The sequence below is a fragment of the Sus scrofa genome, chromosome 14, assembly GCF_000003025.6.
Source record: "Sus scrofa isolate TJ Tabasco breed Duroc chromosome 14, Sscrofa11.1, whole genome shotgun sequence".
Lineage (NCBI taxonomy): Eukaryota > Metazoa > Chordata > Mammalia > Artiodactyla > Suidae > Sus > Sus scrofa.
The window spans coordinates 104,374,589-104,386,700 of NC_010456.5; the positions used below are offsets into that span (position 1 = coordinate 104,374,589).

General features: G+C 36.3%; 1 protein-coding gene across 4 annotated transcripts in view; it reads left to right on the forward strand.

Annotated features, from left to right (window-relative positions):
• EXOC6 (exocyst complex component 6) overlaps nt 1-12,112 on the forward strand; it is a 222,696-nt gene that overhangs the window by 47,646 nt on the left and 162,938 nt on the right. For all 4 annotated transcript variants that reach the window (XM_021073792.1, XM_021073794.1, XM_021073795.1 and 1 more), the window contains exons 2-4: nt 9,466-9,637; nt 10,891-10,938; nt 11,029-11,119. In XM_021073792.1, coding sequence (XP_020929451.1) covers nt 9,466-9,637; nt 10,891-10,938; nt 11,029-11,119 — 311 coding nt within the window. The remainder of the gene's footprint in view (nt 1-9,465; nt 9,638-10,890; nt 10,939-11,028; nt 11,120-12,112) is intronic.

Consider the following 12,112-nt stretch of genomic DNA (forward strand, 5'->3'; position numbering starts at 1 on the left):
AGGGTAGGGGTTGAATTGGAGCTGTAGCTGCCAACCTACACCACAGCCACAGCAGCAGAAGCACGGGATCCAAGATGTATCTGTGACCTACACCACGGCTCCACAGCAGTACTGCATCCCCAACCTGCTGGGTGAGGTCAGGAATCAAACCCGCATCTTCATGGATACTAGTTGGATTTGTTTCCACTGCACCGCAACGGGAGCTCCCTTAAATGTATCTAAAGGCTACTGAAGAGAGTGCAGTGTTTCAAGTTGCGTTTCTGACTCTAGCTGCAGGCTTTCAAGTGGATTATAAACTGGTGTTTAGGAGACTTTTTCACTGAAAAATTAGATTAAATTTCCTGTTTCTGATAGCCTAGGATATAGACGCCAACTGGTCACTTAGTTAGGAAGAGACAGAATATGTCAGTGTAGCTTCTCCTAATTCCAGGATCCATACAGGGAGCCCAGAGACCTGCTGATGACTTAATCTGGACGAAGCAGAGTCCTCCGGTGTGTAACTGTCCTTTTATATTTGGGGGTTACATATATTCTGTTCTGAAGGAACTTAAGCTAGCAATTCATGTGCTTCTGCTTAAGGAAAATTTTTCAAATCTTGGCTTTAAGTTATTTGCCATATAACTAATTTATTGTATGACCGATTTGCTGAATTTACCAAATTTACTGATATACCCCAAACTGTTTTTTTTTTTTTTTTTTTTTTTTTTTTTTTTGTCTTTTTTTGCCATTTCTTGGGCCGCTCTCGAGGCATATGGAGGTTCCCAGGCTAGGGGTCGAATCGGAGCTATAGCCACCGGCCTACTCCAGAGCCACAGCAACGCGGGATCTGAGCCGTGTCTGCGACCTACACCACAGCTCACGGCAACGCCGGATCCTTAACCCACTGAGCAAGGCCAGGGATCAAACCCACAACCTGTTGGTTCCTAGTCCGATTTGTTAACCACTGCGCCACAACGGGAGCTCCCCCAAACTGTTTTTTAAAACTATTTTTGGGGTTCCTGTTGTGGTGTAGTGGGTTAAGAACCTAACATAGTGTCTAGACGTGAGGATGTGGGTTAAGGATCTGGCATTGCCCCAAGCTGCAGCATAGGTCGCAGACATGGCTCAGATCCGATGTGGCTGTGGCTGTGGCTGTGGCTGTGGCAGAGACAGGCAGCTGCAGCTCTGATTTGATCCTTAGCGAAGGAACTTCCATAAGCCTCAATATGCAGCTGTGAAAAGGAAGACAAACAAACAAAAACTATTTTTGAGTTTGATAGCGAGTAATTTATGTTGGAATAGGATGGTTTTAATAGCTTTTGAAAATTTTGGGATTAGGTTTTGAAAAGTTTGGGCTTAATAGATGCCAACTATTACATTCAGGATGGATAAGCAATGAGGTCCTGCTGTATAGCATGGGAATTATATTCAGTCACTTGTGATAAACTATGATAGAGGATAATATGAGGAAAAGAATGTATATATATGACTGGATCACTTTTCTGTACAGCTGAAATTGACTCACCATTGTAAATCAACTATAATTTAAAAAATTTATTTATGTATTTTTTTTTTTTTAGGGCTGCACCCATGGCACTTGGAGGTTCCCAGGCTAGGGGTCAAATTGGAGCTATAGCTGCTGGCCTACACCACAGCTACAGCAACACAGGATCTGAGCCTCGTCTGTGACCTACCACAGCTCATGGCATCACCAGATCCTTAAACCACTGAATGAGGCCAGGGATCAAACCCTCAACCTCATGGTTTCTAGTTGGATTCATATCTGCTGTGCCATGACGGGAACTCAAATTAAAAAAAATTAAAAAAGAAAAGTTTTGATCAGCTTTTCTATATTATGTTTAACATTGTCTTCATAGTGGCATTTTTAGGAATGTTTAATTTGTCAAAAGGGTAGTTAATTGTCATAAATATAGTATTCAGAAAAACATTTTATAGTTAGTGACTAAAATTTCAGTACTAATCAGCTGATTGGTACTTAGAACATGAAAAGTGTTTAATGTAAGTGTTAAATTGCTGAAAAAGTATCATAAATAATCTTGCTAAAATATCAAATCTTAAATAGATGGGAGTTCCCATGACTTGGCGGTAACAAACCTGACTTAGTATCCTTGAGGATGCAGGTTTGATCCCCGGCCTTCCTTAGTGGCTTAATGATCCAGCATTGCATGAGCTGCAGCTGCAGCTCCGATTCGACCCCTAGCCTGGGAACTTCCATGTACTGCAGGTATGGCCCTAAAAAGAAAAAAAAAAAATCATGAATACAAATTACTAGAAATATAAAATTAAGATTAATATGCTAGAAATTAAGCTTGATATGCTATTTAAAACACTGATGAAAGAAATAGTAAAAATTCCTATGGACTGGTATAATAGAATGCTCAAAGGAATGAGAAAGTAATTTTTTATTACTAGAAATACAGAATTAAGGCAAATGTCATTTGAAGAACTGGTAAAAAATATGGTTAATGTTTGAAAAAGTAGAAAATGGCATTAAAAGGCATACACTGGAAGTGAGAAGTAGTGCTTAGAATTATTTTACTAAAAGTTAAATCATTTCTCAGGAAACTAATAGATTTTATTTTCTTCACAGTTACATGGATTTTTTTTTAAATGAAAGAAAAGGATACCAAAGATAGTAGAAGGATATTAAATAAATGCTTTTTGACAAAAAAGTACTCTAATATGTTGCCGGTAATAAGAAGAGAGTTCTTTTTCACATATCTTGTGACTGTTGTTTGTTTTACATCAGAAAGATGTTTTTCTAAAAAAAAAAATGGTAAATTGTTTATCTTTTTAACAGAATGTAGCAGCTGTCCAAAAAATCAAAGTAGCCTGAGGGCCTCCATTAAAACACTTGATTTGATGACACAAGCATTTAAGTTTCAAAGAATCAGTTCCATTTTAAATGACATCTTAGTTTTCTTATGTTTAATTACCACTAGATGGAGCTCTATGCAAACAAGTCAAGATGGCATTTCTGAAAGATGTAGTTATTTAAATTCTATAAGCCTGATACATCAGATGATCAAATACTGTGTGATAACTCATATTTCCACACTTTGCTTTGGTGTGGAAGATTAGATCTAATGAAGATAGAAAATGTGTGTCTAAATTTTTTTAGCTATGCTTTTAAGACATATACATTGTTTTTATGCATTCCTAGTTGCTAAATTAAAATATGTAAATAAAACTGTAAGATAGCATAATCCATCTTAGTTTTCTGTTCACAAAGTTTTAAAGTCATCTCTTCTTTTAAAATTGATTTTGCATTTGCATTTTTGTCTGGTTAGCATTGCATTTTGCCAGGAGTAAGATTTTTATTTTGCTAAGGCTTTGTGATGACTGAATTCATTTATTGAAGTCAGTATCTGTATATGGAGCACTTAAGTACAGTCTTAGTGGATGTGGGTAGTGGAAAATTTTCTGACTTTCTAATGTTCACATTTTCTTGTTTTGTCATATCTGTGTGTATTTAGAGGAACTTGATTAGTCTCACTAGTAGGTATTATTAAATTCTGGGGACATTTTGAAGGAAGAAAAACTTATTTTCATTAAGATTGTGTATTGCTTGAAAATTTAGGACAATAATGTGCATGGCACACTAATTAGTTGGACGATTGTTAACCAATTTAAGATTCAAAGAATGAGTAGTACTGAATGGTATTTCCTTTCTTTAGGTCAAAATCTCATGGAATAATGATTATCTTTCAAAGACATAAAAAGGAAAAAGAAAAATGGATTTTTCATAGTCTCTTCAGCTGAGGTCAGACGAGTACAGGGCCTTCAGTTTTCTCTACTTCATTCTTTGTTCCTTCTTATTTTCTTGCGTTTGTAATTTAATTCTGCCTAACAATTAGCTATGCCTCAGTTCTCATCTCCTTTTTCTGTTCATTGGATGATTTCACCTGATGGGTGCAACAGTGCACATCAGGGATTCCCTACTGAGTCATTCTCAATTGTTGATCTTCAAAGGTGATCTGGTTAGTTGCTATGCTGGTAACTCCTCTGCATTCTCATGCTGCTTATCACCATTTCTGGTTGGAGAGTCTATCTAACATAATGGTTAGGAGCACTGACTTTGGAGTCAGTAGACCTGGGATTAAATCTCGGTTCCCTTACTGTGTGACTTTGGGCTTAAAGTCTTAATCTTCCCAAACTACATTTGTAAATTGGGATGCAAACAGTGTCTATGTCATAAAACTAGAGTGAATATTAATGAGGTATTGAATGTAGATCACTTAATAGTAAGTATTTGGTTCTGTGGTGCTGTTTTGGTCATCTTTATCACATTAAGCCAGAAGCAGCAGAGTATGACGCCTCTTTAGTCTATTTAGTTTCTAGGGAATTGTTGACAAAGGGTGCACATCTTCCCTGCTTCTCTCTATATTCCACACCATCCACCTTTTTTTCCAAATTATCTTTGTAATTAAGTGTGGATCCCATCAGAGAAAGATTGATAATTCCTGCTTATGCATACAGTGTCAAAAAATTCTTCCTTTTTCCTTTTTCTTATACATATCTACCCTTTCTCACTTTCTGCCTCTCTCTATTCACTTATCTATTTGTTATTGATTTTATTAGCAAATTTTTAGACTAGTTATTTTTGATATTACTTTTCATCAGAGTGGATAGAGGGGTCATTCAACCACATGTGATTAATGTCTTTTTCAGTGCTTGTGTCTGGATTTTAGATTTGTGATGCATTTATTAAATTGAAGAAGTCAGAATTGTGTACTTTCTTGAGTTCTTTTTAGAATTCTAGAACATTCTATCTTTTGATGAATTTTGGACTCTGGCATTTGCCTGATCCTTCAGTATGTGCTTTAATATAATTTATTCCTGTGACTTGGAACGTTTCTTTATCTTGACATCATTTCTGTGTATTCTGCTTAGAATGATCTCATTGATATGGATTGTGGTTGACAAGTGGTTATATCAGCTTGGAGTGCAGCTTGTACTCGTGTCTGGAATGGCAAATGGTTACCAAGGGTCAGGAGAGACTAAGACTTACTAATAGGAAGATCAAGACCTACTCTTCTTTCTCATTCACAGTACTAATTCTTTGATTTTATTTTTAACATTAAATAATTCTGATAATTATTTTTCTCTACACTAATAACGTCATTAGGAAAAGAGGTGTTCACTTGCTGTAATAGTTGCACTGCTATTATATGTATTAATATATAAGGTATAATACATACATTATATCCATTTATAGATATAGATGCTGTAATAGATGCACTGGCAGTGTCATGAATTGCTATAAAAGTATGTTTTTACAACTCTGGAGAGTAAATTCAAATGACACTAAAGGATGGACTTTAAGAACTTTCTAAAATACAATAGACCTCTGGGAAATAACTAGTTTTTCTTCTTCTGTTTATTTATATTTTATTGTTATTTTTAAAAGAGATAACAGTATTGTCTTTGCATTGAGGAAAGGAATCAAACCCTCCTTTGGAGGAACATTGTAGTAGGGCAGTCCTAAAATACCTCTTGCTAGTTTTTTGTTACAGTGATGCAGCTGTAATAGACAAAAAAAGAGCCAGTTCTTTTGGTATTTTCTGTTTACTACCTGGTACTTTAAGAGCCAGATAAATATCAAAGTTTTATTAAAATATGTAAAAATATCTTAGAAACGCATATATACTACTTGAAGAAATATAATACTAATTTCAGTTCGGAAATAGAAATTTGTTTATCACACCAAGGTCGATAAGATAACCTTCCTCTTGCATGTGAATTTTTGTTTGGTATAATGTTTGTTTAAGAGATCTTGTTAGCTATATGTAGTGTAGGAAAAACACTTAAGTGGAAATTATAGTACTGCTCCAGTCATTCATTAACTAGGCTACATTGAGCAAGTCATTTATCATTTCTCTGCCTATTTCCTCATTTGTGATAATTTCTCTGATGTGGTAAGAAATTAAAACCTTAGATATAAAAAATACAAAAGGCCCTTTACAATTGCCAGGTATTAACGGTAGTCAGCTCCTTCAGCATGAGTGCTTGAGTGTTAGTCATATTTGATATTTGCAGCCAGTATTTAATTTATTCAGCAGATGAGTCACTCATTTAACAAGGATTTAGTTGTCTCTTATGCGCATACTATGATAATAGCTAGTGTATATTGAGCACTTACTATGTGTCGGTTGTTGTGCTAGGAGTTTTTCAAATGTTTACTAAATCCTCATAACACTTCGATGTAGGTACTTTTTAAAATCCTATTTTATTGTTGAGAGAATTCAGATATAGAGAAGTTGGGTGGCTTACCTGAGGTTGAACAACTAGTAAGTGTCCTTTCTGATTCCATCTATCAGGGTTTTTTTGCGGGAGGATGGGGGCAGATGAAAAAACAGAGTTACTTATTCTTAAACCCATCTCTTTTAAAAAGGCTGACCCTTGCTTCTGTGGCTTGACTTGGCTATATGTTGCTCCACTAACCTACTTCTGCCCTTCATTTATTTTCTTTTCATCTATCAGTTATTTATTGAGCATCTGCTATGTGATCGGCTCTATTTTAGGGTTGCGTATACAACAGGGAACAAAATGGACAAAAACTGTCTGCCCTCCTGCAACTTTCCAGTAGGCAAAGTTGAAAAATAAATGAAAGTGTGAAATAGAGAGTATATTCAATAGTGGTAAGGGTGATGCAATGACAAAGTATACTTTATTTAAGGAAATTAAAAAGGAGAAAAAAATAAAGCAGGAAAGAGAATTGTGTATGTGTGTGTGTCTGTGTGTCTGTGTATGTTTATAATGTGGATATTATAGCCAGAGAGAACTTCATCAAGAAGGGGATAAACGACCTAAAGGATATGAGAGAGGCAGCCATGTGTGAGAAATGTGATCCAGGTAGAGGAAACAGCATGTGCAGAACATAGGACAGGAATATGCCTGGTGTGTTTCAGGAACCACAAGGAGGCCAGTGTTCCCGGCATGGAATGAGTAAAGTGTTAGGAAGTGAGGTCACTGTGATAACATGGGGCAGAATTACGTAGGGCTTTATGGGCTGTTGTGAGAGAAATACGGTTTTGAGCCGAAGAGAGACATAGGCTCTGATTTATATTTTAGTGGGATCATTCTGTCTACTGTGTTCAAAACAGACTGAAGGGAAACAAGGGTGGGATCAGGGAAACTCTCTAGGAATAAGCGGCAGGACACATGGGTGTCTTAGTCCAGGGTGGTAACAGGAGGTGGTGAGATGTGGTTGGATTGCTTTGGTGGGAAGAGTGGGAGAAAGAGAATAGTCAGGGATGATTTCAAGGTTTTTTTGCCTGAACAACTAGAAGGATGGAGTTCACTAAGATGAAGGAAGTCTGTGTGAGAACTAGGGTTTGGGAAAGAAGATAGGACTTCATTTTGGACATATTTGAAATGCTTATCAGATATCCAGTCAGAGAAATGGCATGAGTTTGAAGTTTGAGGAAGAGACCAGGGCTAGAAACAAAAACTTGAGAGGTGTTAGAGTGTTTATGGAATTTAAAGCCCCAAGTCTAGATGAGATCGAGAGATGGGTATAGGTAGAAAAGAGAAGATATCCAAGATCAGAGACTAGTTCTAGCCCAGCTTTTAAAGGCCTAAGTTCCTTTTTTTGGGTCTTTTTTTAGGGTCTCACCTGCAGCACATGGAAGTTCCCAGGCTAGGTGTTGAATCAGCTACAACTGCCGGCCTACGCCACAGCCACAGCAATGCCAGATCTAAGCTGTGTCTGTAACCTATACCACAGCTCACGGCAATGCGAGGTCCCTGACCTACTGAGCGAGGCCAGGGATTGAACCTGCATTCTCATGGATACTAGTCGGATTCATTTCCGCTGCACCACAAAGGGAACTCCAAGGCCTAAGTTCTTAATGATTGCTACCTTATATTACTATCTTTAGTGTTATGATAGGTATTCTTCCCTCAAGAAGCTTACAGTTTATGTGTAAAAATATATGACATATACTTGAAAAATTTAAGTTACAATGTGAAGTAATGTAATTTTATTGTATATTTTATTTATAATTTGTCAGAGGGAGTAGAAAGGACTATATGTTTACCTTTTCTATAGTTGAAAAGATTACTTGGTATGGAGATACTGAGAAAGTCCTGCTGGAAGAAATGGAACTTGAATTGAACCTCAAACAATGGGCAACAGATGGGGAGTCACATTTTTGGAGGGCCCCAAGGCTAGCTTCAGGTTCAGTAATTCACTAGGAGGACTCACAGAATTTACCAAAGTTGTTATACTCACAGTTACTGTTTGCTACAGCAAAAAGATACAGATTAAAATTAACAAGAGATGGCATATGAGGCAGGGTCTAGGAGAGTCCCACTGGGGAGCTTCCAGTTGTCCCTTCCCAGTGGAATCCGTGTGGGTAGCAATGATATGTGGCAACACTCATGGAGTATTACTAACCAGGGAGGCTCTCCTAAGCCATGATGTCCAGAGTTTTTACCAGAGGTTTGTCCCCTTGATGCCACTAAGTGGTTTGAGTTGCTCATCCAAATTTTCAGGCCCTCCAAAGCTGTTACCGTGTGGCTTGATGGCTCCACCTACTATAAATCACATTATAAGTCACATTGTTAGCTTTGACTGTTTGGCATTGCTCAAGACACCCAAGTAAAAAAGGCATCTGTCATGCAGAACATTCCAAAGGCTAGCCTCCCAGGAATTGGGGGCAAGGGCCAAACCTTTCTTTGGGCAAGGTTAATCCTTTACTGCATGGTGGGTGGAAAAGTCCCTCAGTGTAGAGACAGCATGAGCTGAGATACTGGAGGAGTGCAAATGCCGTGTTTATAGAAAACATTGTGGTGACTGCAGTATGGCCTTATACTTGAAATTATGAACTCTGCAGCCAGACTACTGGGATTCATATCCTGGCTGTTGTGACATTTATGATAGTTACATAATTTTAATCTTTCTGTAAATTAGTAAGGGTAGTAATAATTCATACATTATAGACTTTGTCAAGATTAAAGAGTTAATACATAAAACACTCAGAATATGTCCTGAGGAGTTCCCTGGTATCCTAGTGGTTAAGGACCTGGCATTGTCACTGCTGTGGTACGGGTTCTGTCCGTGGCCTGGGGACTTCTGCATGCGGTAGGCATGGTCAAAAAAAGAGAAAAGACTATGCCCTGATGCATAGTAAATGCTGTAGAAACCAGGAGTTTGTTTATGCATTCCTTAATTATTCACTTAGTGATTCCTTTTTTGAGTACTTGTAAATTGAAGACTCATCTCCTGAGTCTCAGACCTTTATTTCCAGATCCCTAGTGATGTGTCTAGAAGGCTTATGGCTCTTTAAATATTAACATGTTCAAAAAGAATTTAAGTATTTTCTACCCAAATTATTTCTACTCATGTCAGTGCTATCATTCTAGCTTATTCAGAGATTTTTTGTAAAGATTTGGGTTAATAAAGAGTAAATTTTGGTGAACTGGGAAGTTAATGTTAGCTTTCTTTTTGTATATATACAGGTCTGTGTATGATGACCAACCAAATGCACACAAGAAGTTTATGGAAAAGTTGGATGCTTGTATCCGTAATCATGACAAGGAAATTGAGAAGATGTGTAATTTTCATCATCAGGGTTTTGTAGATGCTATTACAGAACTTCTTAAAGTAAGAACTGATGCAGAAAAACTGAAGGTAAGAAATACCTTTTTACCTTTGCTCTCATTAAATTACTCAAGTATTAATTTATAGTGCATATTTACAAACATTATTAAATGTGCTAACTTCAAGAAGTGAATTCGTGTATATATTTGGGAATGCTCTGTTAACACAGTTGTCATGCTAATGACAGAAGTAATCTCTCTTTTCTTTGTAAAGCAAGTAATGCATTGACTCAACAGGATTTCTTTCCATGCAGGGGAATGAATTAAAAAAGTTCACACAGTGAAAGTCCTCATGTCATCAGGGTTCTAAAGTAACAATTAGTACAATATTGATAAAAAGTTATCTTCTGAAAATTTAAAAAAACTTACTGTATGTAATTGTGTTCTCAAAATTATTTAATAATAGTGAAACTTTAAATTTTTTTTCTTTATTTAATAGCAGCATATAATATTCTTAAAGTTGGTCTACATTTTCTTCCACATAGCAAAAACATTTATTGAATGAGACCTAGATTTGTTTTGTCAGAATACAAAATACTTAGTTATAAGAATTGTCCTATTTCTCTTTCTTTACATTTGGAGAGCTTAGCAGCAGAACGACCCTGGTTCACCAAAGGTTATGATTAGAAAACCATTATATAAAGGATATTCAGATAACAAGAGACCAAATACAGCATCAATGAGGTCACTGAGCATCTTTGTTCAGAAATTAATGAGATTTTTAATAAACCAGAATGTGCTTCCTTACTATGATGACCTAATGAGTCACTTAATATGTGGGAAAATTTGAGGTTGAGCTTTGCCTGCACCTGCAGCATTAAAATGTTGCTGTGGATTGAGATTTCCGTGTTTGATGTTAATCAACCACCCAGTGTTTGCATTCAGCAAAGTATGAATGTTTAATTACCATAAAATGCAATCACCATTTCCTACAGACAATGAATGGCACATAGACCTCATTGAAGTTATCAAAAAGGGACCAGTGGTCAATTGGGTCAGTGATTTGAATTGTTTGACAGACTTAGAGAAGCAAGTAAAGTTCAAAAATCTAGATTAAATTTGAGAAGTTTGCCACAGAATCTGTTAAAAAGAACTGTCATAAGTAATTGAAGTTAACAAAAGCCCTTTTCAATCAAAAGTTCAAGTTCAAGCTGTAGAGTTAATTTGAATTTGCATTTCTTTGTTCTAAGTTTCTCATGAAGCATGATCTGATTACAAGGGTGAGCAGTTACATCAGGGCAGTTTTATGCATATTTGTCTAACTAAGGTGAAATTATTTTTAAGGTGCAAGTTACTGATACCAACCGAAGATTTCAAGATGCTGGAAAGGAGGTGAGAAAATGATACCTTTTTTTGTGCATTCAATATGTGGATACAATTTAACTGTTCATTTTAAAATATGAATGTTTCTTCTTTTTAAAGGTCATTGTCCAAACGGAAGATATTATTCGATGTAGAATTCAGCAGAGGAATATTACAACTGTAGTAGAAAAATTACAGTTATGCCTTCCAGGTGAGTTTAACTTGTCTGTAATGTAACATTCAGCCTGGCTGAACTGTAATTTAATGATAGCAGTTTAATAATAACGAGATGGTCATTATTCATTATGATAGTTACAGATTACTTGGTGATTGTCCCCCTAAATCCCATGGTTTTCTTTCCTATCTACTTTATTCCCTGAATTTTCATGGCTTTCTTTATCATAAGGCCCCTATTTGATGATCTTACGTCAGTCTCCTAGAACAAACTCTGCCTTTCCATCTCTTTTCTGCCTAGTTTGTCCTTTGTCCCTCCCCACCCCTCCATTTTTTTCCTCTCAGAATACTTTCCCATGGGGAAAGTATCTTTTCATTACGTTTTTTTCTCCTTTTCTAATTTGCCTGATTTTTTTACATCTAGTTTTCCATTGTTTTCTTTTTATCACTTAAGCAGGTTGGTTTTGCTTTGCTCAGAATTTCATTTTGCTGGTAAGATAACATCCAAAAGTACTAGATCTTCTCCCTTTTTTGGTTTTGCCTTTCCTCCTATATTTTGGAAAGACTGACTTTTTAGGTTTCTGAGTTTTTGGTCTCTATTAGGGCTCAGATATTGCTGGGACATCAAATAAATTCTGAAGAAACTGAGTATTTTCCTTACCTGCGTGTACCCTGTTCAAATAAAAGGAATTAGGTTTATGACATCTTTTCCTTGATGTAGTAAGGTAAATCCATTTCAGTGTCTCATTTTTAAACTTACTTTTTTTAATGGAAGGAACCTGAACCTCCATATCTGGGAGGAATAGAATAAGGTGCTTCGTATGATATTTACATAATATAAATTTAGCTTAGGCTACAAGTTACATAAACTGTTAGCAGATTATATTACCCAAAATAATTATTTTCTGACTTAGGATAAAACTTTTCTTTTTTGTTTTAGAGTCACTGAAATTTTGCTTATCTTAATTTCTGATGGGCCAGGAATATTTGCACACTGACTTTGAATAAATAAAATACCTGCTTATTATGT